Here is a 24,060-nt window from a genome sequence, read left to right on the forward strand (position 1 = left end):
TGATTAAATGTTTCCAACATGTTAAGCAATCAAACTTGTTAAGACTTGATTAATTGAAATATGTTTCATATAGACAATTGACCATCCAAGTTGACCGGTGATTCACGAACGTTAAAACTTGTAAAAACTATATGATGACATATATATGGATATATATATAGTTAACATGATACTATGATAAGTAAACATATCATTAAGTATATTAACAATGAACTACATATGTAAAAACAAGACTACTAACTTAATGATTTTTAAACGAGACATATATGTAACGATTATCGTTGTAAAGACATTTAATGTATATATATCATATTAAGAGATATTCATACATGATAATATCATGATAATATAAAAATTTAAAATCTCATTTGATATTATAAACATTGGGTTAACAACATTTAACAAGATCGTTAACCTAAAGGTTTCAAAACAACACTTACATGTAACGACTAACGATGACTTAACGACTCAGTTAAAATGTATATACATGTAGTGTTTTAATATGTATTTATACGCTTTTGAAAGACTTCAATACACTTATCAAAATACTTCTACTTAACAAAAATGCTTACAATTACATCCTCATTCAGTTTCATCAACAATTCTACTCGTATGCACCCGTATTCGTACTCGTACAATACACAGCTTTTAGATGTATGTACTATTGGTATATACACTCCAATGATCAGCTCTTAGCAGCCCATGTGAGTCACCTAACATATGTGGGAACCATCATTTGGCAACTAGCATGAAATATCTCATAAAATTACAAAAATATGAGTAATCATTCATGACTTATTTACATGAAAATAAAATTACATATCCTTTATATCTAATCCATACACCAACGACCAAAAACACCTAAAAACACTTTCATTCTTTAATTTTATTCATCTAATTGATCTCTCTCAAGTTCTATCTTCAAGTTCTAAGTGTTCTTCATAAATTCTACATGTTCTAGTTACATAAAATCAAGAATACTTTCAAGTTTGCTAGCTCACTTCCAATCTTGTAAGGTGATCATCCAACCTCAAGAAATCTTTGTTTCTTACAGTAGGTTATCATTCTAATACAAGGTAATAATCATATTCAAACTTTGGTTCAATTTCTATAACTATAACAATCTTATTTCAAGTGATGATCTTACTTGAACTTGTTTTCGTGTCATGATTCTGCTTCAAGAACTTCGAGCCATCCAAGGATCCGTTGAAGCTAGATCCATTTTTCTCTTTTCCAGTAGGTTTATCCAAGGAACTTAAGGTAGTAATGATGTTCATAACATCATTCGATCCATACATATAAAGCTATCTTATTCGAAGGTTTAAACTTGTAATCACTAGAACATAGTTTAGTTAATTCTAAACTTGTTCGCAAACAAAAGTTAATCCTTCTAACTTGACTTTTAAAATAAACTAAATACATGTTCTATATCTATATGATATGCTAAATTAATGATTTAAAACCTGGAAACACGAAAAACACCGTAAAACCGGATTTACCGCCGTAGTAACACCGCGGGCTGTTTTGGGTTAGTTAATTAAAAACTATGATAAACTTTGATTTAAAAGTTGTTATTCTGAGAAAATGATTTTTATTATGAATATGAAACTATATCCAAAAATTATAGTTAAACTCAAAGTGGAAGTATGTTTTCTAAAATGGTCATCTAGACGTCGTTCTTTCGACTGAAATGACTACCTTTACAAAAACGACTTGTAACTTATTTTTCTGACTATAAACCTATACTTTTCCTGTTTAGATTCATAAAATAAAGTTCAATATGAAACCATAGCAATTTGATTCACTCAAAACGGATTTAAAATGAAGAAGTTATGGGTAAAACAAGATTGGATAATTTTTCTCATTTTAGCTACGTGAAAATTGGTAACAAATCTATTCCAACCATAACTTAATCAACTTGTATTGTATATTATGTAATCTTGAGATACCATAGACACGTATAAAATGTTTCGACCTATCATGTCGACACATCTATATATATTTCGGAACAACCATAGACACTCTATATGTGAATGTTGGAGTTAGCTATACAGTGTTGAGGTTGATTCCAAAATATATATAGTTTGAGTTGTGATCAATACTGAGATACGTATACACTAGGTCGTGGATTGATTCAAGATAATATTTATCGATTTATTTCTGTACATCTAACTGTGGACAAATAGTTGTAGGTTACTAACGAGGACAGCTGACTTAATAAACTTAAAACATCAAAATATATTAAAAGTGTTGTAAATATATTTTGAACATACTTTGATATATATGTATATATTGTTATAGGTTCGTGAATCAACCAGTGGCCAAGTCTTACTTCCCGACGAAGTAAAAATCTGTAAAAGTAAGTTATAGTCCCACTTTTAAAATCTAATATTTTTGGGATGAGAATACATGCAGGTTTTATAAATGATTTACAAAATAGACACAAGTACGTGAAACTACATTCTATGGTTGAATTATCGAAATCGAATATGCCCCTTTTTATTAAGTCTGGTAATCTAAGAATTAGGGAACAGACACCCTAATTGACGCGAATCCTAAAGATAGATCTATTGGGCCTAACAAACCCCATCCAAAGTACCGGATGCTTTAGTACTTCGAAATTTATATCATATCCAAAGGGTGTCCCGGAATGATGGGGATATTCTTATATATGCATCTTGTTAATTTCGGTTTCCAGGTGTTCACCATATGAATGATTTTTATCTCTATGTATGGGATGTGTATTGAAATATGAAATCTTGTGGTCTATTATTATGATTTGATATATAGGTTAAACCTATAACTCACCAACATTTTTGTTGACGTTTTAAGCATGTTTATTCTCATGTGATTATTAAGAGCTTTCGCTGTCGCATACTTAAATAAGGACGAGATTTGGAGTCCATGCTTGTATGATATTGTGTAAAAACTGCATTCAAGAAACTTATTTTGTTGTAACATATTTGTATTGTAAACCATTATGTAATGGTCGTGTGTAAACAGGATATTTTAGATTATCATTATTTGATAATCTACGTAAAGCTTTTTAAACCTTTATTGATGAAATAAAGGTTATGGTTTGTTTTAAAATGAATGCAGTCTTTGAAAAACGTCTCATATAGAGGTCAAAACCTCGCAACGAAATCAATTAATATGGAACGTTTTTAATCAATAAGAACGGGACATTTCACATATAAATATTGAAAAACAGTTAATAAAGGATTTGCATGTATTCTCAGCCGAAAAATGTAAAGAGTAAAAGGGAGCAAATGAAACTCACGCATATAAATATTGAAAAACAGTTAATAAAGCATTTTCATGTATTCTCAGTCCAAAAATATAAAGAGTAAAAGGGAGCAAATGAAACTCACCATACTGTATTTTGTAGTAAAAATACATATTACGACATTAAACAAGTGTAGGGTTGGCCTCGGATTCACGAACCTATATCAATTGTATATCTTATTAAAATCTATAGTCGTAATCGAACAAATATATATTTATTATTATTAGTGATGTAATTTATATATATATATATATATATATATATATATATATATATATATATATATATATATATATATATATATATATATATATATATATATATAAATTAATAAGTTTCATTATATATATATTTTTTTCATTTTTATATGTAAAAATATTATTATAGTTAGGTTATATGTAGTGAATATGGGTTATTTATAACTAATAGTCATTTGATAAGATAATATTGGTAGTAATAAATAAAAGTCGTTTCATCCTATAATAATAATAATAATACTAGTACTAGTTATAATAATAAAAATGGTAAGTTTTATAAAAATGATACTTTTAATAATAATGAATGCTAATAATAATAACTATAAGATATAAAATAATGCTTTTACTAAAAATGATAATTTTTAACAATCTTGATAATTTTTATATTTCTACAAATGATAATATTGATGATAATAATAATAATACTCATATTAATAATAATGATAATAATATAATTCGTATAAATGATAATAATAATAATAATAATAATAATAATAATCATGTTATTAGTATTAGTAATAATAATAAGTAATCTAAAATAATAACAACAACAATAATAATAAGAAGAATGCTACCTCAAAAGGACTGGTCAAAAAAAAAAATTATGCCACTGCCCGGGCTAGAACCCAAGACCTCTCGCTTAAACTGATACAACCTAACCATTCATCCATTTTCTCTATTCTATTTGATATATAACTTATATTTCTATAACCCGTATTTGTTGCTTCTTCTTCTTCTTCTTCATTTTCAAAACAAAAAAATGAAAACCCCACAGGTCAGGATTGAACCCGTGACCTCCTGGAAACCCCACAACACCTCTTAACCGTCTAATCCATCTCACTTCTTAGATATTATTCAGATCAAAATTTATTTAACCCAAGTAAGGTTCTCTTGTCTGTTTAAGATTAATGGCCCAAATTGTGACGACCCGGAAATTTCCGAACAAATTTAAACTTTAATCTTTATATTATTCCGACACGATAAGCAAAGTTTGTTAAGTTAAATCTCAAACATTTTAAATTATGTTCATACATTCATTCAACCTCAACTAAGTTCCAACGATTCACGAACCATTAAACGAATATGATTATATATGTATATGTGTATATATATTATAATTTGAAACGTAAACAAAATATTAGATTACATGATTACAATTGTTTCAAAATGTTTATCGATGGACTTAGAAGATAAGATCAAATGATTGAATTATCAGATACATTGAATTATGATTTAGGATTCTCTGTTGAGAGGTCCACATTGATTTGAGAAATCATTCATTTTTAACCATATTTGGAAAATGGTAAAGTGATTTACGAGTAAGAACAAATTGTCAATCATTGAGAGTTAGATAAAGGATAGTGGAAGATTGAATTTCATAAAACTTGATCGATCTATTTTCAAATATACAAAAACGCTTTACGATATAATAGAACTCGAATATTTAAGATGTCTTTGATTGAATAATGTGAGATGGTATATTGATTGTTAAATATATAGATAACCTACAACGTGTATTAAAAACGTATTTAAGAATATTGAAGATACATATATAGTTTCAAATTAAGTAACACTTGATTCAATTGATATTTAGATATGTCAGCTAGGACGTTTGATAAATGTTGGCGCATAAATAGATTACGCCAAATTAAGTTTTAAAAGTATAAACGATACGTGTTATATTATTTTCTAAACGAAATTTAAAACGAACTTTGAAATATAATTAAGTTTTGAAAAATTAAATATTATATCATTACATAAATATTTTTTTCATTACTTATGATATGTACAAAATTATATTTTAAAATGAAAATATATATATTTTTTAATTTAGTCATAAAGTGTCCCGATTTAAAATAATATATATTGATAAACAACGAGTCACTGATTTATAGAAGCAAATGACCACAACGCTCAATTTTATAAAGTTACATTTTTATAAAGTAATTTATTAATGAAGAAGTCTAATTTTTGTATAAGGTACACGTCGCGTAACGTAAAAGGCTAGTTTTCTAAACGTACGAAAGTGCGCTCGAAAAATCGAAAGTGGTACATGAGTCGTGAGACCACGTCCGTGTCATTTTTGTAAAAATTATATTTTTACCATGAGCGTAAATATAATATAATATTTAATTAATTCTAAAGATTAAATATATTATATATTAAATAATATATAAAGTTATATATCATATGTGATAAATGAGTGATATGTATTAGGTGAAACGATGTGTCCGCAGAAAGAAAAGTGGTGGTTGGTGTCATGTATCTTTAAAACGAACGCTTTGCATTTGTGTTATTCATTTTCAGTTTTCATTCTCATCTATCTCTCGCATATATCCTCTCAATATATATATTATAATTATTATTATTATTATTATTATTATTATTATTATTATTATTATTATTATTATTATTATTATTATTATTATTATTATTATTTTTATTATTATTAAGATTAATATTATTAATCTTATAATTAGGAGTATTATTATTATTAGTATTATACATAAAATACTACGACGGAGTGATCTTAAATGGGTTTTCAAAACTGGTTATCGAGTAGGATAGGGCTAAGAAAATTATGGGTTATAGCTATGGAGGTGATGGGTAATGTTCGAGGGTATGCTTGTTAGGTCAAACTAGTGTTTATCGTCACCGTTGCGTCTACGTACATTTCCTACAATATTGAATCTCAATATTGATACGTGAGCACTCATAACTTAACTTTTATATATTAATAGCGTATCCCTGACTAGTGCTCGAGTATATAGGATTATGCATGCTTGTACTTTTGATATCGCCCTTAGATAGGTTATATTGAATCTTAAATTAGTTACCTATATGATTGAGATAAGATATATGATATGCATGTCGTTGGAAAGCTGACGAAAAAATTATAAACTTTTCATTTAGATATCGTATGATTTCGATGAACGAATTTAAATATATAGTCAACTGAATTATCTACATTTTATGTAATATTGTTAAAAATGATTATTATTAATATGTCGTCGTTATTATCATCGTTATTATTACCTGATTATCATTATTATCGTTATCATTATCGTTATTATTATATTTCAATAATCTATATTATTATTATTATTATTAGTATTATTATTATTATTATTATTATTATTATTATTATTATTATTATTATTATTATTATTATTATTATTGTTAAAATAATTACTATTTTTTATCAACACTGTCAAGTTATTATTTTTATCAATATCATTAACATTGAAACTATTATTTTTGTTAAATGTAACATTTCAAATGAAAATATCGTTGTTAATATAAAATATCATTTTTATTATCATTTTAGAATAGAATTATTATTTTTATATGAAATATTATTATTAAAATAGGGTATCTTTATTATTAAATTTATAATTCGTAAAATTTTCATTTTATTGGTAAATAAATATTTTTATCATATTTATTATAAAATAATACAACTCTTACTTATTATTATTATCAATATTATTTTATCAAATAAATATATGATATAAAGATATTTTTACCACATGTAATATAATTACATTAACAATACATGCCACTATATTTTTATGATAATAAGTGAACTTTATAAATTTTATTACTTAAGATATATAAAAGTATATTTTTATCATAATTGAGTTTCAATATAAATTTTTTCTTATTAATAAAGGACTTGTATTATTTATTCTATTAAAATCTGATTTAAATATATAAAATGACTACGTTTAAGTTATATAATAAACATGTATAAAATTTTAGAACTCATTTTGAGTCAAATTAACTTTTATTGACTTTTGTATATTAGACTCGAGCATTAGGATTGTGGTACACTATGACTTAATTTAATTTGTTAGACAAATATTGACCAACATATATATATACATATATATAATTAATATAGGTTAGTGAATCCGAGGCCAAACCCTGCATTGTTCAATGTCGTCATATGTATTTTTACTACAAAATACAGTATTGTGAGTTTCATTTGCCCTTTTTACTCTTTATGTTTTTGGGCTGAGAATACATGCAAATGCTTTATTAAATGTTTTACAATATTTATATGTGTGAGTTTCATTTGCTCCCTTTTACTCTTTACATTTTTGGGACTGAGAATACATGCGCAGATTTTATAAATGTTTGACGAAATAGACACAAGTAATTGAAACTACATTCTATGGTTGAATTATTGAAATCGAATATGCCCCTTGTTATTAAGTTTGGTAATCTAAGAATTCGGGAACAGACACCCTAATTGACGTGAATCCTAAAGATAGATCTGTCGGGCCCAACAAGCCCCATCCAAAGTACCGGATGCTTTAGTACTTCGAAATTTATATCATGTCCGAAGGAGGATCTCGGAATGATGGAGATATTCTTATATGCATCTTGTTAATGTCGGTTACCAGGTGTTCACCATATGAATGATTATTTTTGTCTCTATGCATGGGACGTATATTTATGAGAACTGGAAATGAAATTCTTTTGGTCTATTAAAATGATGGAAATGATTATTTATATTAAACTAATGAACTCACCAACCTTTTGGCTGACACTTTAAAGCATGTTTATTCTCAGGTATTAAAGAAATCTTTCGCTGTGCATTAGCTCATTTTAAGGATATTTCCTGGAGTCATTCATGACATACTTTGAAAGATGTTGCATTCGAGTCGTTGAGTTCATCAAGATTAATATTAAGTCAATTATAGTTGAATGTAATATGAAATGGTATGCATGCCGTCAATTTTTTGATGTAAAGAAAGTTTGTCTTTTAAAAATGAATGCCATGTTTGTAAAACGTATCATATAGAGGTCAAATACCTCGCGATGTAATCAACTATTGTGAATCGTTTATAATGTATATGAACGGGTCCTTTCACAAATAATAACTTAAGTTTATCAACCCAATTATAAACTGAAACCCAGCTAGCGATTTTAATAAGTTCAAACACGGTCCAATGTTAAAATTATATCACTTTGTCCAGGTAATTCGTGAATCAGGTAGCAGTCGACATCCCAAAAATTTTGATGTTTGTTTCGTATATATATATATATATATATATATATATATATATATATATATATATATATATATATATATATATATATATATATATTTTATATATATAACCCAACTTTACACCTAAACACCACTCATCACTTTTATCATTCTTTTTATATCATCACCGACACTTTCTTTTCTTCTTAAACAATCCTGGTCCTTACAGCTAATCAAACACCATCTTTGTTCTTTATATCCTTATCATAATACATCACATCTTTGTTTTCATCAGAGAACTATCTTACATCTTGTAATCTTCAACGAAAAATAGTAGAAACAGAAACGGTTATGCAACAGCAGCAGTAGCAGGTAACAACAATATAGTTTACATAAAATTACGTGAAAAGTGAAGTAGTGTTACCAAAATACCCGGATCGTGTGCATCCCATACGGATCGCGAAGTTTTCTATTATCCCTAATTATTTGTTGTTGCAGGTAGTAGAAAGACGTTTGGTTGGGTGGTCTTTTACAACATACAAGGTGTTGTGGCAGTCAACGGTGGTGTGGGTGGCTTGCTGTGATGTTGGGTGGCACGAAACAATAGCCAAAAAAATAGAAGAATGGTGGTGATCATGGGTGGGTTTGTTGAACAATAATTATACAAGTCTTGATTCTTGTTCAAGCATAATGAAAACAAGAATTGTTAATCGATCAATGGTTCTTGTTGATAATAGGTGACGATTGTGGTGGTGATTCCATGGTGAAGGTGGCAGTTGATGGTAGTAGGGTGTCGTGGTGGATGAAGCTAGGTGGTGAGAGTGGTTTATGGCCAAAGATTTGTAGTTCAAAAGGTAATCGATTAAAAACACACACAAAGAAGTTGAAGGTGGTCATGGTTGTTATGGTGAATAAGATGGTGGATACGTAGCAGTACAACAACGGTATCACGATAGTGATTCATCGGACTTGTATAGGAGAGAGAATAGAGAGTGAAATGATGGTCTTACAACTTCATACATGTGTGTATGTATGAGTAGATATGATGCTGTTTGTGTGATTCCAATCCAAAAGGAAATGACAAAAGTGTTGTTTAAAAGAATCAAACAAAGATTACATTTTGACATAATCTTCAATCAAGAAAAATTAAATAAAAATAAAAATAAAAGTAAAAGTTGAGTATGACTCTCAACTGAATTTGGATATGTGTGTGTGTGATTAGTGTTATTACATGAGACTAGAAACAAGATGGGTAAAGTTTGATTGTGATATTAATCAGATTTTGGATTCAATTCCCAGATTACATACATAATTAATATTTATAATTAGTGCATATAAATATAAATATAATAATAATAATAATAATAATAATAATAATAATAATAATAATAATAATAATAATAATAATAATAATAATAATAATAATAATAATAATAATAATAATAATAGAAGAAATAATAATAATATTAATAATAGTATAACAATAATAATTGTTTATAGAATTCATACACATTTATATAGTTTTATTTCTTAATAACTAATTTATTACCTTGTATAGTATTTTACATACTTAATCTTAATGACCTATTGTATTTTATGATTTAAATTTATTATACATACTTTTATATATATATATATATATATATATATATATATATATATATATATATATATATATATATATATATATATATATATATATATATATATATATATATTTACAACCATTTGTTCGTGAATCGTCGGGAATAGCCAAATGTTATTGATTACATGAATATAGTTTCCAAACTTTTGAGACTCAATATTACAGACTTTGCTTATCGAGTCGATTATAGATTAAGATTAAGTTTAAATTTAGTCGGAAATTTCCGGGTCATCACAACGGGAAGGTACTGTAACAACCCTACTTTTTCCGTTATCTTTTACCGTTAACTATCTAACGACCGTTAACTGTTATTCGTGCCACGTCATTCCTATGACCTATATTATTATTTTTGTAATAATATATTAATTATTATGTGTTATATGAATATTTGTATTCATATTTCAAGTTGTACGTTTCTTCGTGTCGTGGATTTCTATCCGGCGAATCTTTTCGGTTTTCAAACAAACGGTTAAACTTTTGGGATTTTTAAATCCAAATTATTTTAAATATGATATTTTGATGTCATATGAATATATATAGTGTTTATATATTTTATTTTTCGCGTGTGCGTAATTCCTCCAAAGATTTAATCGCGTAACGGTATTTTCGCGAATCGGGCTTCTTTCGGGCTTTCGGACCAAACAAGAAAATTAAGGAATAAAAATTTGGGTTGTATGGGCCCATCCAACAGCCATTTTGGCTAAAAACATGCCCATGGCCCAACCCTTTTCATTTTATTACTTACATTCTTTTTGAAAATCAATTTTTCACATTCATTTCACCAAAATAAACCCTAGCAACTTCTCTCTTCCATTTCTTTCACCCTAGGCCGACTCCTAGCTCATTAATACACCAAAAATCTGCCACTACAATATCATATACATTTGTTCATCATTTCTCAAGGTTGCTTACATATTCGGGTGTCTTATTTCACGATCTTTAAGCGTCTTCTTCTCGATTTTTGATTTGGGTATGAACATGAGCCCTAGATTTTCAATTTTCATTTACTTTTACTCTTTTTAATCTTATGTTGATGCTATAGTAATTGTATGTTGTTGGATTAATGATTGTATGCATAGAATCACTCGTTATCGCATGTTTTCAGTTTGATTAAATTGGGACAGCAGCTTATTGGTTAAAATTAGTGAACTTAACTGTAATTTTTGACAAAACAAAGTGTATATATGAGTCTCTATCATTTAGTACATAATTTTAGGCTTTTAATTCACCTCTTTTCGAGTTCCGGATCAAAAGTTATGCTTAAATTGGTGTTTTGATGAGATTAAAATATAAAAACGAATGTAATCAGTTGGGGTCTGACTTTGTGACCATTTTTTAAGGCTCTAGGGTGTACTAGTGAGTTAGGATTGATGATTGAGTGAACATTCATGTTAGGGTCATCGAAATCCGAGCCACGGATCACCCGGAATGGCCAAAACTAGATTTTGAGCGGATTGAAGTTCCAAGTTGCTTCATCGCTGTAGGTCATGACTTGAGGACTGATCTTAGGGTGTTCTTGAGTTCACTAATATGTCGGGTAGTTTGGTTAGATGAGGATATATATATAAGACTCGTCAAAAACCGACACCCGAGGCTCAAGTTATGACCCGGCGAACGTTTTAATTAAAACTTATGGTTATAAATTAAACTTATGATATAAATAATGATTTTCATTATTATTAAATTACTTATGATATAAAAGTAATTAAATTAATTTAAGACTTATTATATATATATATATATATATATATATATATATATATATATATATATATATATATATATATATATATATATATATATATATATATTATATCATTTATTAATTACTTATGATTTAATTAAACTTTTAATTAAACTTATGATTAATAATACATTTGTTATTAATGGAAAATACTTATGATAAGTATTAAACTTATATTATGGGATTATTATAATAAGACTTATAATAAGGATTAAATGATTATTTAATTATTATAAGGCTTAGTTATTATTTAATTATAATTTAATTATTAAATACTTATGATTTAATAATTATAATTAGAAACTTATGATATGATTAATAATTCATTATTAATAAATAATATTTATGATATGATTAAAAATCTATTATTAATTAATAATACTTATCTTATGACTAATATTTAATTAATCGATTAAATACTTATGTTATATTAATTATATCATTTAAACTTATGTTAACTTTAATAATTCATTTTAATTTAATTAAACTTATGTTATGACATAATTATACATATTTAACTTTAGTTAACATTATAACTTATATTATTATTACAACTTACATTTTTAAAATTAATGTTGACTAGGTTTGACCAAGGTTGACTTTTGAGTTGACTTTCATTGACTTTGACTTTCAGTTGACTTTTGTTGATTTTATAAATAAGGAAACTTTCCTAACTTAAAACTTTCTAAAAATAGAAACTTTTCTAAAATAGAAACTTTTCAAAAATAGAAACTTTCCAAAAATAGAAACTTTCCAAAAATGGAAACCTACTAAAAATAGAAACTTTCTAAAAATAGAAAGTGTGTGTCCGTATGCTGTTCTGATCAAACCTATGCATGTTGAGTATTGTTCTATGTCTACTTGCAACATGTACAATAGCTATCATACTAAGACTTGACCTAAGTTAGTTATTTATATCGACCTGCTATATTTATAGGTCGGCGTTGTGATCATTCTTGATCTCTTTACTTCGTATGCTGTTCGCATTCTTGTGTGGTTACTTCTTTTGCTTTAAGGTGAGTTATAGTCCCATTTTTCTATTTCAACTCTTTTGGGATGAGAATACATGCAATTTATTTTATATTTTGGACACAAGTAGAAGTTGATTTAAATTATTCATTGTGAGTTGAACAAAAATATTCCCTAGTCTGGTAACTGTAATCACTGGTTTCTACTGGTGAACGCGAATCCTATGGATAGATCTATCGGGTTTGACAACCCCATTTTGAGCTAGTCGCGCTAGCAATTTATAATCGGAATGTTTAGTACTTCGTATTTAGTTGAAGATACACTTGTTCAGTGTATATTATTTATTGTGTTTGGCAAGGGTAAATAAAGGGTTAAGTGGTTACCAGGTGGCTCACGGAAAATGGAATAATGTTTTTATATGTTTTCTAGCATATAATTTTGTGGTCCAAAAAGGAGTTTTTATGTTTTCAAACATAAATTTTTATGGTTTAAATTAAATATTGTTTGTAATATTAAACCTATAATTCACTCAACATTTTTGTTGACAGTTACTCGCATGTTTTATTCTCAGGTTCATGATAGATTGCTTCCGCTGTGCTTAGAGAGTCTGCATATTTATCATGGCAGCTTTTGTTAAACATTAACTTGCATTCTATTTTGATACATTTAATAGTGGATGTTGTTGACTTTGTTTTGGTCAACTTTTGGTTAAGTAATAATGTACGGTTTTTCTAATCTTACATATTTTGGTAGGTTTCCTTTATAGGAAATCATTTTTAAATAAAGAATACAAGGTTATTTATTAAATTCATATAGAGTTGTGATCAAGCTGTGGGACCAAGATAACGATGGTCGTCAAGTGTACTTTGACGGGTCGTTAAACTTAGTTATGCTTGGATTGCGGTATGTGATTACTATTTGTATGTTGGCGATGCGTATTTATTTTATGCATATATATATATGTATGTAGTATATTCTCACTCACTAAGCTTTAGCTTACCCTCTCATTGTTGACCTTTTTATAGATTTGCACGGATGCGGTGGCTCGGGTAAGCGTGGGGACTAGTGGACTTGCGTAGTTGCTTTAGAAGATCTTGCTTTTGGATTGATTAGGATTGGGTAGCGTATCCCCAATCGCCATGCTCGGTCTTTATTTCTTGTTAAAAATCATATGGTTGAAAACTTGTATTTTGTACGAAAGTCGTAAAACGGCCGATGTGGGCCCGGTCTCGTAAAACTCTTTTTATTATTGGAACGTGTTAGTTTTGACTAATATAAAAGGTTGTGAAAAGCATTTCGTCTATAAGTGTCGGGAAGCAAGAGATCTTTTCACGAAAATTGGAAAAACTGGACACCGGGCTGCCAGGCCCTGTGCGCGCAGCGTACAGTTGGGATTGCGCGCCGCGCACTGAATCTGGTCAGCTCAGTTTTAAATTTTTTTTATGCTGCGTTTTTGGTTGGTTAATGGGTTGGGTTGTTACAATGAACTCAACAACTCGAATGCAACGTCTTTTGAAATATGCCATGAATGACTCCAAGTAATATCTCTACAATGAGCAAATGCACAGCGGAACATTTCTTTCATACCTGAGAATAAACATGCTTTAAAGTGTCAACTAAAAGGTTGGTGAGTTCATTAGTTTATCATAAACAATCATTTCCAATAATATAATAGACCACAAGATACTCATATTTTGAAAACAATCTGTGCAGGTCTGCTCACTGCTGTAAAATCATTCATACGATATATAAACACCTGGTAATCGACCTTAACAAGATGCATATAGAATATCGCCCGCATACCAGCATTCCACACGGTCATGTAAAAAGCATACAAACAGGCCACTCTTTTAAATATGATTGTTGTGTACACCTCACAAACAGATCATATATTTTAAAGCTGGCGGTTGTATACCTATATCGAATTACTAAAGCAGTTCAAATTCTCTAACTGGACTTGCCAAGGCCCATAGATATATCTTTAGGATTTGCGTCAATTAGGGGCTCGGTTCCCTAATTCTTAGATTACCAGACTATAAAGGGGTGATATCCGGTATATTCGTAACTCAATCGTAGAATGTTCTTAAGTACTTGTGTCTATTCTGTCAAACATTTATAAAAATAGCGCATGTATTCTCAGTCCCAAAAATATATATTGCAAAAGCATTTAAAAAGAGAGTAATGAAACTCACGATACGATATTTTGTAGTAAAAATATGCATACGACGATACCGAACAATTCAGGGTTGGCCTCGGATTCACAAACCTATATCAATTATGTATATTATCACATATAATTGTAATCAAACAAATATATTCTTAATTTATATATCTTATATAGTTAATTTGTAATAAATGTATTTTTTATATACTTTAAATAGATAATTAATATTTATCACAAAAATATTAACACAATTATGTTTTATGTCATAAATATATTTTTATATAGAAAATCTTTATTTAAATAATTAATATTACTAATAATAATAATGATTAAAATAATACAACTTTTAATAAAAATGATAAATTTAGAAATAATAATACTTTTAGTAATGATGATAATAATAATAATTCCACTAATATTTAATGATAATACTAATGATAGTAATAATAATGATAATACTAATATTACTAAAAATTATAAGATGATACTAATAATACTTAATACTAGTAATAATAATAATAATGATACTAATAATAATATTAATAATAATAATAATAATAATAATAATAATAATAATAATAATAATAATAATAATAATAATAATAATAATAATAATAATAATAATAATAATAATGAGTGGTAAGTAAACTACCTCAGGGAAGTAGTCCTAAAAAAAATGCCCAAGTCCGGGTTTGAACCCGCGACGTCCCGCTAACCCGAAAACAACCTTAACCATTCATTTATGTCTGTTTTTCCCTGATAAATATGATACTTATATTTATATAACCCCTTTTCTTCCTGTTTCCCTTTCTTCTTCTTTTTCTAAAAAAAATTCCCCAACCGGGGCTCGAACCCGCTACCTCTCGGTTATACCCGACGCATCACCAACCATTCTTCTATTTTGAAATCCATTAGTATAACGCTAAAGCTCGTGTAGTAATTCATTTAAATGAGACCTAATTGCAACTAGATCAAAAATACACTAGCCCAATATCCTCATTCAACATGTCCAAGCCTAATTAACCAATAGATCAAACATAACAGTCCACGTAGTAGTCTTCTATAGCAATCAAATATTATGGCATCAGATACAAGTTCAAATAAATAGGGTTTCGGTTTATTATCTAGTTCCTCACCGTATCAAAGTCCAAGAAAGACAAATCCCAAAAGAATTTCATGGGATATAGTTTGTTAACATGAAACTTCGAATGGCAATAGGAGCAAGAAAAAAATAATATGCAGTCTCCTTATTTATACCTCACCTTCACGGTTCATCAAGTAAAGCTTTTACATTTTAGTCAACAACAATAATCACCAAAAAGGGGTTGGACACCTTCCGCTACACAACAAATTGAGCTCTTTCTTCTTCGTGACTAATCACAAAAATCCCACAAGAGGGGGTCCCGTAGCAAAAGAAAAAAAATATTTGCACCTTTTGTTTCCATCAGTGACATCATCATCATATCATTTATCTTTTTTTAACATTATTTTATTTGATCAACTTGGGCTTCTTCTTAGGACTAGTCTATATCACACTAACTTACTATCACTTTTCGCTGGGTACACAATAGATGAAAGCAAATAGTAATAGTTGATCTTTTGTTTTTGATGAAACCGGTTGAAGTATAAATAGAAACATTTAGCTTAGCAACAACAATAATCTTGTTCGATTAATTAGCGGTAGGTTCAAAATTTTTTTGAGGGTTTGTGCAAGGTGAACATATACCATGTAATGAAATAGCAGCATTAAATGATGGTTCCTGTGGTGTTCAGTTATAGTGGCATGAAGGTATTTAAATAGGATCAATAGCAAACTGATGACAGAAGATTTACAACGGTGGTGATCGAATGGTATTAAGGTGCAGTTATAGGGTGATTTTATGGTTAATTGGTGGCGATAAGTGGTGGATGAAGGATGGTTCCATTTAATGAAGAATATGGGTTGTATGGTGTTTTTGCATGAAAGAAAGGAACCAACAAACAAAATATGGTGGTGGTGTTTATAAAAAAACTGAAACAGAAAATAAATAAGATCGTATGGATTTGTGATGGAGTTGTTGTTAAGGTGGTTAATCGTTGGTGGTGGTGTTCATGGATTTCGTGGCTACCGTGGTGATCATCAGATTAGTAAGCATATCAAGTGATATGAGATGAAGTGGGTTATGTTTCAAAGATATAGAAAAGAGAAAGATGTGTTTGTAAGTTTCTGCATAATATATATCAATAAATGTGGGAAATTAAATAAAATAGAATCTTAAATCACAGAATGCATAGTAATTCAATTAAGTACAGTAACAATAATTGAAACAAGTAGGTTAATAATATCAATCAGTTAACGGATTCAATTAATTTCGAATATAAATATATAATAAAATAATATTAATAATAATAAACGTGTAGGTTGTTAGCCGTCGTCTACTATTTCATTCGCGGACTAAAATTCGTGCTCCGTTGATAAATCAGTGGCGGATAAAAAGTCTTCAGAAAAATCCCATATTTTTAAATTAACTATATTTATTTATTTTGGTCATTATGGTATAAAATTCGATCCCTAATTTGTTAAATAAAAATTACATCAACTGTCCCTCTCAATTCTGGGTAAAATATAAAAAGTGCTAAAATCTAATAACTAGATTTTAAATACATTTTTAGTAAGCCTAAAATTTATAGAACTCATTTTCGGATCACGATTTATTTTAAAATCATATAAGTTCGAATTAAACTTCTCTAAATAATAATCGAAACATCCAATGAGTATTACAATCATTAAATAATTATTTTTAATATACTCTATACATATATTTATATTTATTTTTTATATGTATACACATTTATTTACAAATAATGGTTCGTGAATCGTCGGGAATAGTCGAAGGGTAATTAATTACATGAACACAGTTCAAAGTTTTTGAAACATCAGCATTACAGACTTTGCTTATCGTGTCGAAACTATATAAAGATTAAGTTTAAATTTGGTCGGAAATTTCCGGATCGTCACACATGCTAATTTAAGGACAAGAATTGGAGTCAGCATGCTTGTAATATATTGTTTAAAAACTGCATTCGGAGATTTAAATCGATGTGTAATATTGTTGTAAACCAAAATGTAATATTCGTGTGTAAAATGTTATCTTTTAGATTATAATTACTTGGTAATCTACGTTATGGTTCTTGAACCTTTATTGATAAAATAAAGGTATTGGTTTGTTTTTAAATAAAACGAATGCAGTCTATGAAAAACGTCTCATATAGAGGTCAAACCTCGCAACGAAATCAATTAATATGAAACGTTTATAATCGATATGAACGGGACATTTTAGGTTGAATACATTTCAAGATGTAACTACATTTTATAAAGGTTGTGACATAGCTACTAGGAGAGAGATTGACACCCATGCTGAAGGTAATATCATGAGTAAGACTGCCGAAGAAGCCAAATCATTGATTAATAAGTTAGCTGCCCATTCCCATAAATGGCATCAAGACTTAGATATTTCTCGTTTTATCAAATATGTAACTTATGATTCCGAGGATGTGATTAAAGTTATGAATGTGCAGTTGGGTAATTTGGGGAGACAAATAGAGAAGCTTGCCAAGGAGATGCATGTAATTATGGTAGGTTGTGAAAAATTCCATGGTCCTCATGCTACGAAGGATTATGTTGTTAACCTAACCACGGAGCAGGTAGAAAATGGGGAAGTCCAAATTATTGTAAAAACTATAATGCACCCTTTCCTAATAATTAAAATCCACATGGTTATATCCCGTTAGAGCACCCTTCATTCCAAATTAGTCTCCGAATGCTCAACCCGAAAAGAAATCCAATCTTGAAGAAAGCATTCTAAATTTCATCAAGAATCAAAATGAAGCCAATGATACCATAAAAGCTCAACTTTCCCAAGGTCAAAATAATCATTAAGCTTCTATTCAAAATTTAGAGCACAATGTTACTAAGTTGTTACAACTTGTTGAAGGTAAAGTTCCAGCTGAATATGAAACAATGGTTTGTTTTGAGAAGGTGAACATGATAAGAGAGGTGAATAGTGTTGACGTTTATGAACCTGGTTTGAGATATCTGTAGGAGTTTGACATGGTAGAAGAGGAGTATGATCAAGAAATTAAGAAATTAACCAAAGATGAAGAAGATAAGTCATAAGATGCTAAGGTTCAAGGTCTTGATAGTGATGAGGTCATTTTTATACATGAGTTGTTTGATGAGGAAGAAGTAAGAGAAAAGGTCCGTGAAGAGGATGATGTTTCTAGTGAAAAGTATGAGTATCTTACCGATGAAGAGGAAGAAGAGTTGTTACCCCAAATTATGGAAAAGTTGAAGGAAAGAGAGAAAGAAAGTAACTTCTGCCCTCTTTATTCATTTGAGATTGATGAAACTCCGAATGAAAATCTTGAATTTCCTATGGTCCGTTCCGATCCAGGAGAATTTCATGTTCCTTGCAAAATTCGTGGTCCCATTCCTATCGTGGGATTAGCTGACACTGGTTCTTGCATTAATGCCATGCCATTTTATGTCTACAATCACCTAGGATTACCGTCTTTAGAGCCTATCCAGGAAATTGTTTGTTTTTCCGATAACCTTTTGCAAAAACCTTTAGGGATCATTAAAGATGTTGAAATCCAAGTGGGTTATGCTTTTTACAAAGTTTGTTTTGTGGTCATGGACATGGAGGAAGATCATATCACTCCTTTACTTATGGGATCTCCATTTCTCACCACCGCTCGAGCAACCATTGATTATGAAAACAATACTCTAGTGATTCATTATGGTGCGCTTATTGTGTTCATTCCAATAGTTCCTAGAGCTAGGATTCCAAGATAAAATGTGAAAATGGTTAGAGTTGAGAAAGAGAAGGACGATGAAGAGGTTACCGTTGAACAAGTAATGATGGAATTCTTGAAGGAGCAATTTAAGATTAGTGAAGAAGTGAGGAGACAAATCCATGATCTAGATGTTAAATTTGAAATGTCTTTTCGTATGGGTCTTAATACAACATTAAGTTTCTTAGAGCAAATAAAAATGTTTAACGAGATGGAGAGAAATAAGTGCGGGGAGAATAAGCCTATGTAATAATCTCGATGGAAGAACGAGTCGCGCAACTGACTCTATAATCAAAACTACATATCCATATATATCATATCAGGATTCTTGTTATCTACATGCTTTATTTAAATTTTAATTATAAATGTAAGAGCAATATAGCTCATATATGTTAAAGTGTTAAAGTGATAAAATGATTAATAAAAGATTATGTTTGTATTATATATTGTGTTTTTTAACAAAATTTTTGTTAAGTTGTCTTTTTTGAATCCAAAGATATCGATTCTGCGATTATTCTACGATCCTACAATCAAGTAACATCACTCTTTCTCTTATTTACAATTATGTCTTTTATTTATTAATATTTTGAATTATAAATGCAAGTGAGGATATTGCATAATCTAAGTGTGAGAGGGAAGTTATTACTCACTTAAATTCTAAATATATGTAAAAATTGTGTAAATTGCAAAGTTTATGAAGATTTTTAAATTTTTCAAGAAATAAAATTCCCAATAGAGATTAATGGTAAACTTGTGAAGATTAATCACCTTAAGATGTTAGGGTTCCTTGTTTAAATCATTACATAAGAGATGTATAAAAGACGTGTAATTTTTAAAATTGAATATATAGTCAATGTAAGATCATTCTAAATGATGTAAAATAGAATAGAATAAGAGAATTTTTAATTTTACTTTATTTTGTTTAGACTAAGTAATGAAGTACCTTATTTTTTTCTTAAAAATAATTTAAATTTAAATTATTAACCCAAGTATATTTAGCTTTTTAGATAGTGTTTGTGGCTTTTTACTTAGTTTCCACCCAAAGTGATTCCTAGGTTCCACATATGGACACCACGATTTACTTATTGATATTAAAAGTGCATAAATTAATAATAATAAAAACCATCATCCATTAATAAAAATGCTTATTTCATTTCCACCCATGACAAATCAAGAAAGTTATCATTACACTAATAATACTTTTAAGAGTTCATACATCATACATGAAACTCATGAAAAGAAAAGCTCGTTGTACATTATTTCATATCTTTAATTATTATACCAAAATTTGTGAAACGATTGGAAACTTATAGCCACTACCAAATGGCATCATAAGCATGGACCACTGGTATAAAGCTTATTCTTATTGCACTTAAACTCCAAATTCATGGAGATGATTGTCATAAAAACTTTATCCATCTATTATTCCACCATTTAATATTAACTTAACGTTTATGCACTTTAATATTAATATAGACAAGTGCATGGGTTTGGCTATTTGAAAAGTTAAAGTGGATAAATACACAAGCATATGTATGATTCTAAATATAATTAGATTCTTAAAAACATAACGTGTCTTGAAAAGAAAGGAAAACTTTACTGAAAGAAAGTTGATAGTAATTCCATTCTTGTCAAAGGATAGAAGTTTTATTAAACTTGACTTTTCCTTATAATTTAAAGTTATATGCTTAAACATCTGACGTACTGGCCATCTTTTGATTTATTTATGATTTTTCATATAATTTACTTGAGGACAAGTAAAAGCTTAAGTGTGGGGAATTTGATAACTCCTAAATTAAACATGTTTTTCATTACATTTTAAGGAGTTATCTTGGTATTTTAAAGATATTTTAATACTTAAACACACCAAAATGGGTAAAAATGAGAAAAAGGGTATTTTAATGTTTTTGTTTAGTTATGTATTAAACAGGATAAAAAATAGATAAAAGTTTGCAGAAAAGTAGATGAAGCCACCAGCATGAAGGCATGGAAGCCGCTGGCTTGGTGATAAAATCTAGAATATTCCAGAACATTGCAAACAAACACCAGAATTCGAGAAACAATATTGAAGCCGTCGGCTTGACACTGAAGCCCACAGCTTAGTTCCATTTTCGTGTACTTAAAGCCCAAGAAATAACTAAAAAAGGCAACAAAATCAGAAAGATTGCAGATCACTGAAGTCACCGGCTTGTCATTTAAGACGCCGGCTTGGCCATCACAGATACGCGTTTTCGGGCTTGAGGATTAAGTAAAACTTGGAGAAGGAGTAATTGACTAAGGGAAGCCGCCGTCTTCACCTTGAAGCCGCCGACTTAGGCCACCGAGTTTGAACAATATAAATATAGGCCATTTGTTACAGTTTTCAAGGTACTATTTTATTTATTTTCTAGGGTTTTCACCAAGGTTTTACGGTTTTTATTCAAGTTCCAACTTTGTAATCAAGTTCAAATTCATGTTTTATATTCAATTTACCATTAAGGTACATGTCTATCTTTTTTTACTTTCGTTCTTTCATTTTATTTATTGTTTTTATTCACTGTTCGTCTACCATTATGAACTAAACGTTCATAGTGGTTGCATTAACAAAAATCAAACTTTGTCTGGGAATCAGATGAAGCCGTCGGCTTCATCAGTCCAAGCCGCCGGCTTGGCTAAGACAAAGCTGCTGGCCTCGTGCTTAATTCTTTGCAATTTATGATTTTTCTAGATCTGTATAAACTGAGATTCTGTAATGATTATTTAAACTGTTTTGAATATGCATTGTTTTAAGATACTTGTTTGCCATGCTTAATGATTAAATAACAAGATTTTAGGATTGATTAACACTTAATCCAGATATTTATTATTCAATTCACTCTACTTGTTTATATTTAGTCAATCAAACTTGCTAATTGGATTGCATGCAATTAAGTTAAACAACGTTGGTAGTGATAAATTTTTTTTAACTTGAATCACACTTATCTAATAGAATACAATATTGATAGGCTTAGTTAAAGAACCTTCGATTGGATGTGTTTGGATAATGATTGCATGAAAACTGGGTAAAGATTAGCTTTCTGCTAGTAACTTGAGTTGATCTAGTTAAGTTTAATAGTATATTTATTTGTTAATCTATTTGCATTTTAATTGATCCTCATCATTGAAGGTATTTCGTATGCCCGAGAGACATATTAAATTAATGTGGTTAATATGTTTTGATCCAAGTCGGATCATACCCAATAACAAGCTTACCGACACCTTATTCGTATTTGATCTTAGCGATTGGATCGTTGATTAAAATAAGCAACACTTGGATTTTAGAAATATGGATTTCTAAAATAATATCACTTGATATGTATATAAATTATGGAATAATTTATATTATAAGGATTTAATTATTTATAGGTTAAATAATTAATTAAGTTATGTTACATTTTATAAACTTGGTTTTATAAATAAAATGTACATAACAATAATATGGAAGTGTATAAAATATATTTTATAAAATCTAATTTTATAAAATTATTTAAATAAAATGGGAAGTGGCATTGAGATTGTAAGTTCTTGTGCCCAAGACACCATTCATTGGCCATTTGGTTCCCATATCCATATGTATGTATCTAGTCCTCTTTGTGACAAGATACACATGGAAATACATATCAAGACTTAGCAAAAAAGCTCTCCCTCCTCCTGCTTTTGGGCTGCCGAAAGTTTCAAAAAAAAGGGGTGGGTTCTTTATTTTTTATTTTTTTGCAAGGTAAATCAAGTGCAAAAATCCTAACCAAAACAAAGAAGGTGTTGGTGTTCAAGCTTGGGGTATATCTACTTGAGACTTTACTTTTGAAGTTATATTCTTCATCATCGTCTTCAGCATCCACCTCCTAGATTGGAGAAGGTATAATCTCCTTTTATCTTGTAGTTTGTAAGTATATTTCACAACTTGATCCTATTTGGGATTTAACTTTAAATAGTTAAATAATAACATGTTTATAATGGTAATATACGCTTCAGTAATGTTTTTTTGAATGGTTTTACGTATTATGAACATGTTAAATCCCAACAATGGTATCTAGAGCCTAAGTTGTTGAAATATGCTTCGAGATGGTTATTAAACCCACTAATATTTTTTTTGCATTCTATGAATGCATTAATGTAAAATGAAATTTTTTTTTTGGGTTTTGGGT

General features: G+C 28.9%; 1 protein-coding gene across 1 annotated transcript; it reads left to right on the top strand.

The window, feature by feature from the left end:
- Nucleotides 1-19,382: 19,382 nt before the first annotated feature.
- LOC139841740 (uncharacterized) lies at nucleotides 19,383-19,898 on the top strand. The gene has a single exon (XM_071831946.1). The coding sequence runs from the start codon at nucleotides 19,383-19,385 to the stop codon at nucleotides 19,896-19,898; it is 516 nt and encodes a 171-aa protein (XP_071688047.1).
- Nucleotides 19,899-24,060: the final 4,162 nt, after the last annotated feature.

Source organism: Rutidosis leptorrhynchoides, chromosome 4 (assembly GCF_046630445.1).
Source record: "Rutidosis leptorrhynchoides isolate AG116_Rl617_1_P2 chromosome 4, CSIRO_AGI_Rlap_v1, whole genome shotgun sequence".
NCBI classification, from domain to species: domain Eukaryota; kingdom Viridiplantae; phylum Streptophyta; class Magnoliopsida; order Asterales; family Asteraceae; genus Rutidosis; species Rutidosis leptorrhynchoides.

Bases quoted from the DNA above. Each gene is read 5' to 3' on its own strand.
- LOC139841740 (XM_071831946.1), top strand. From the start codon at position 19,383: ATGGAAAAGTTGAAGGAAAGAGAGAAAGAAAGTAACTTCTGCCCTCTT.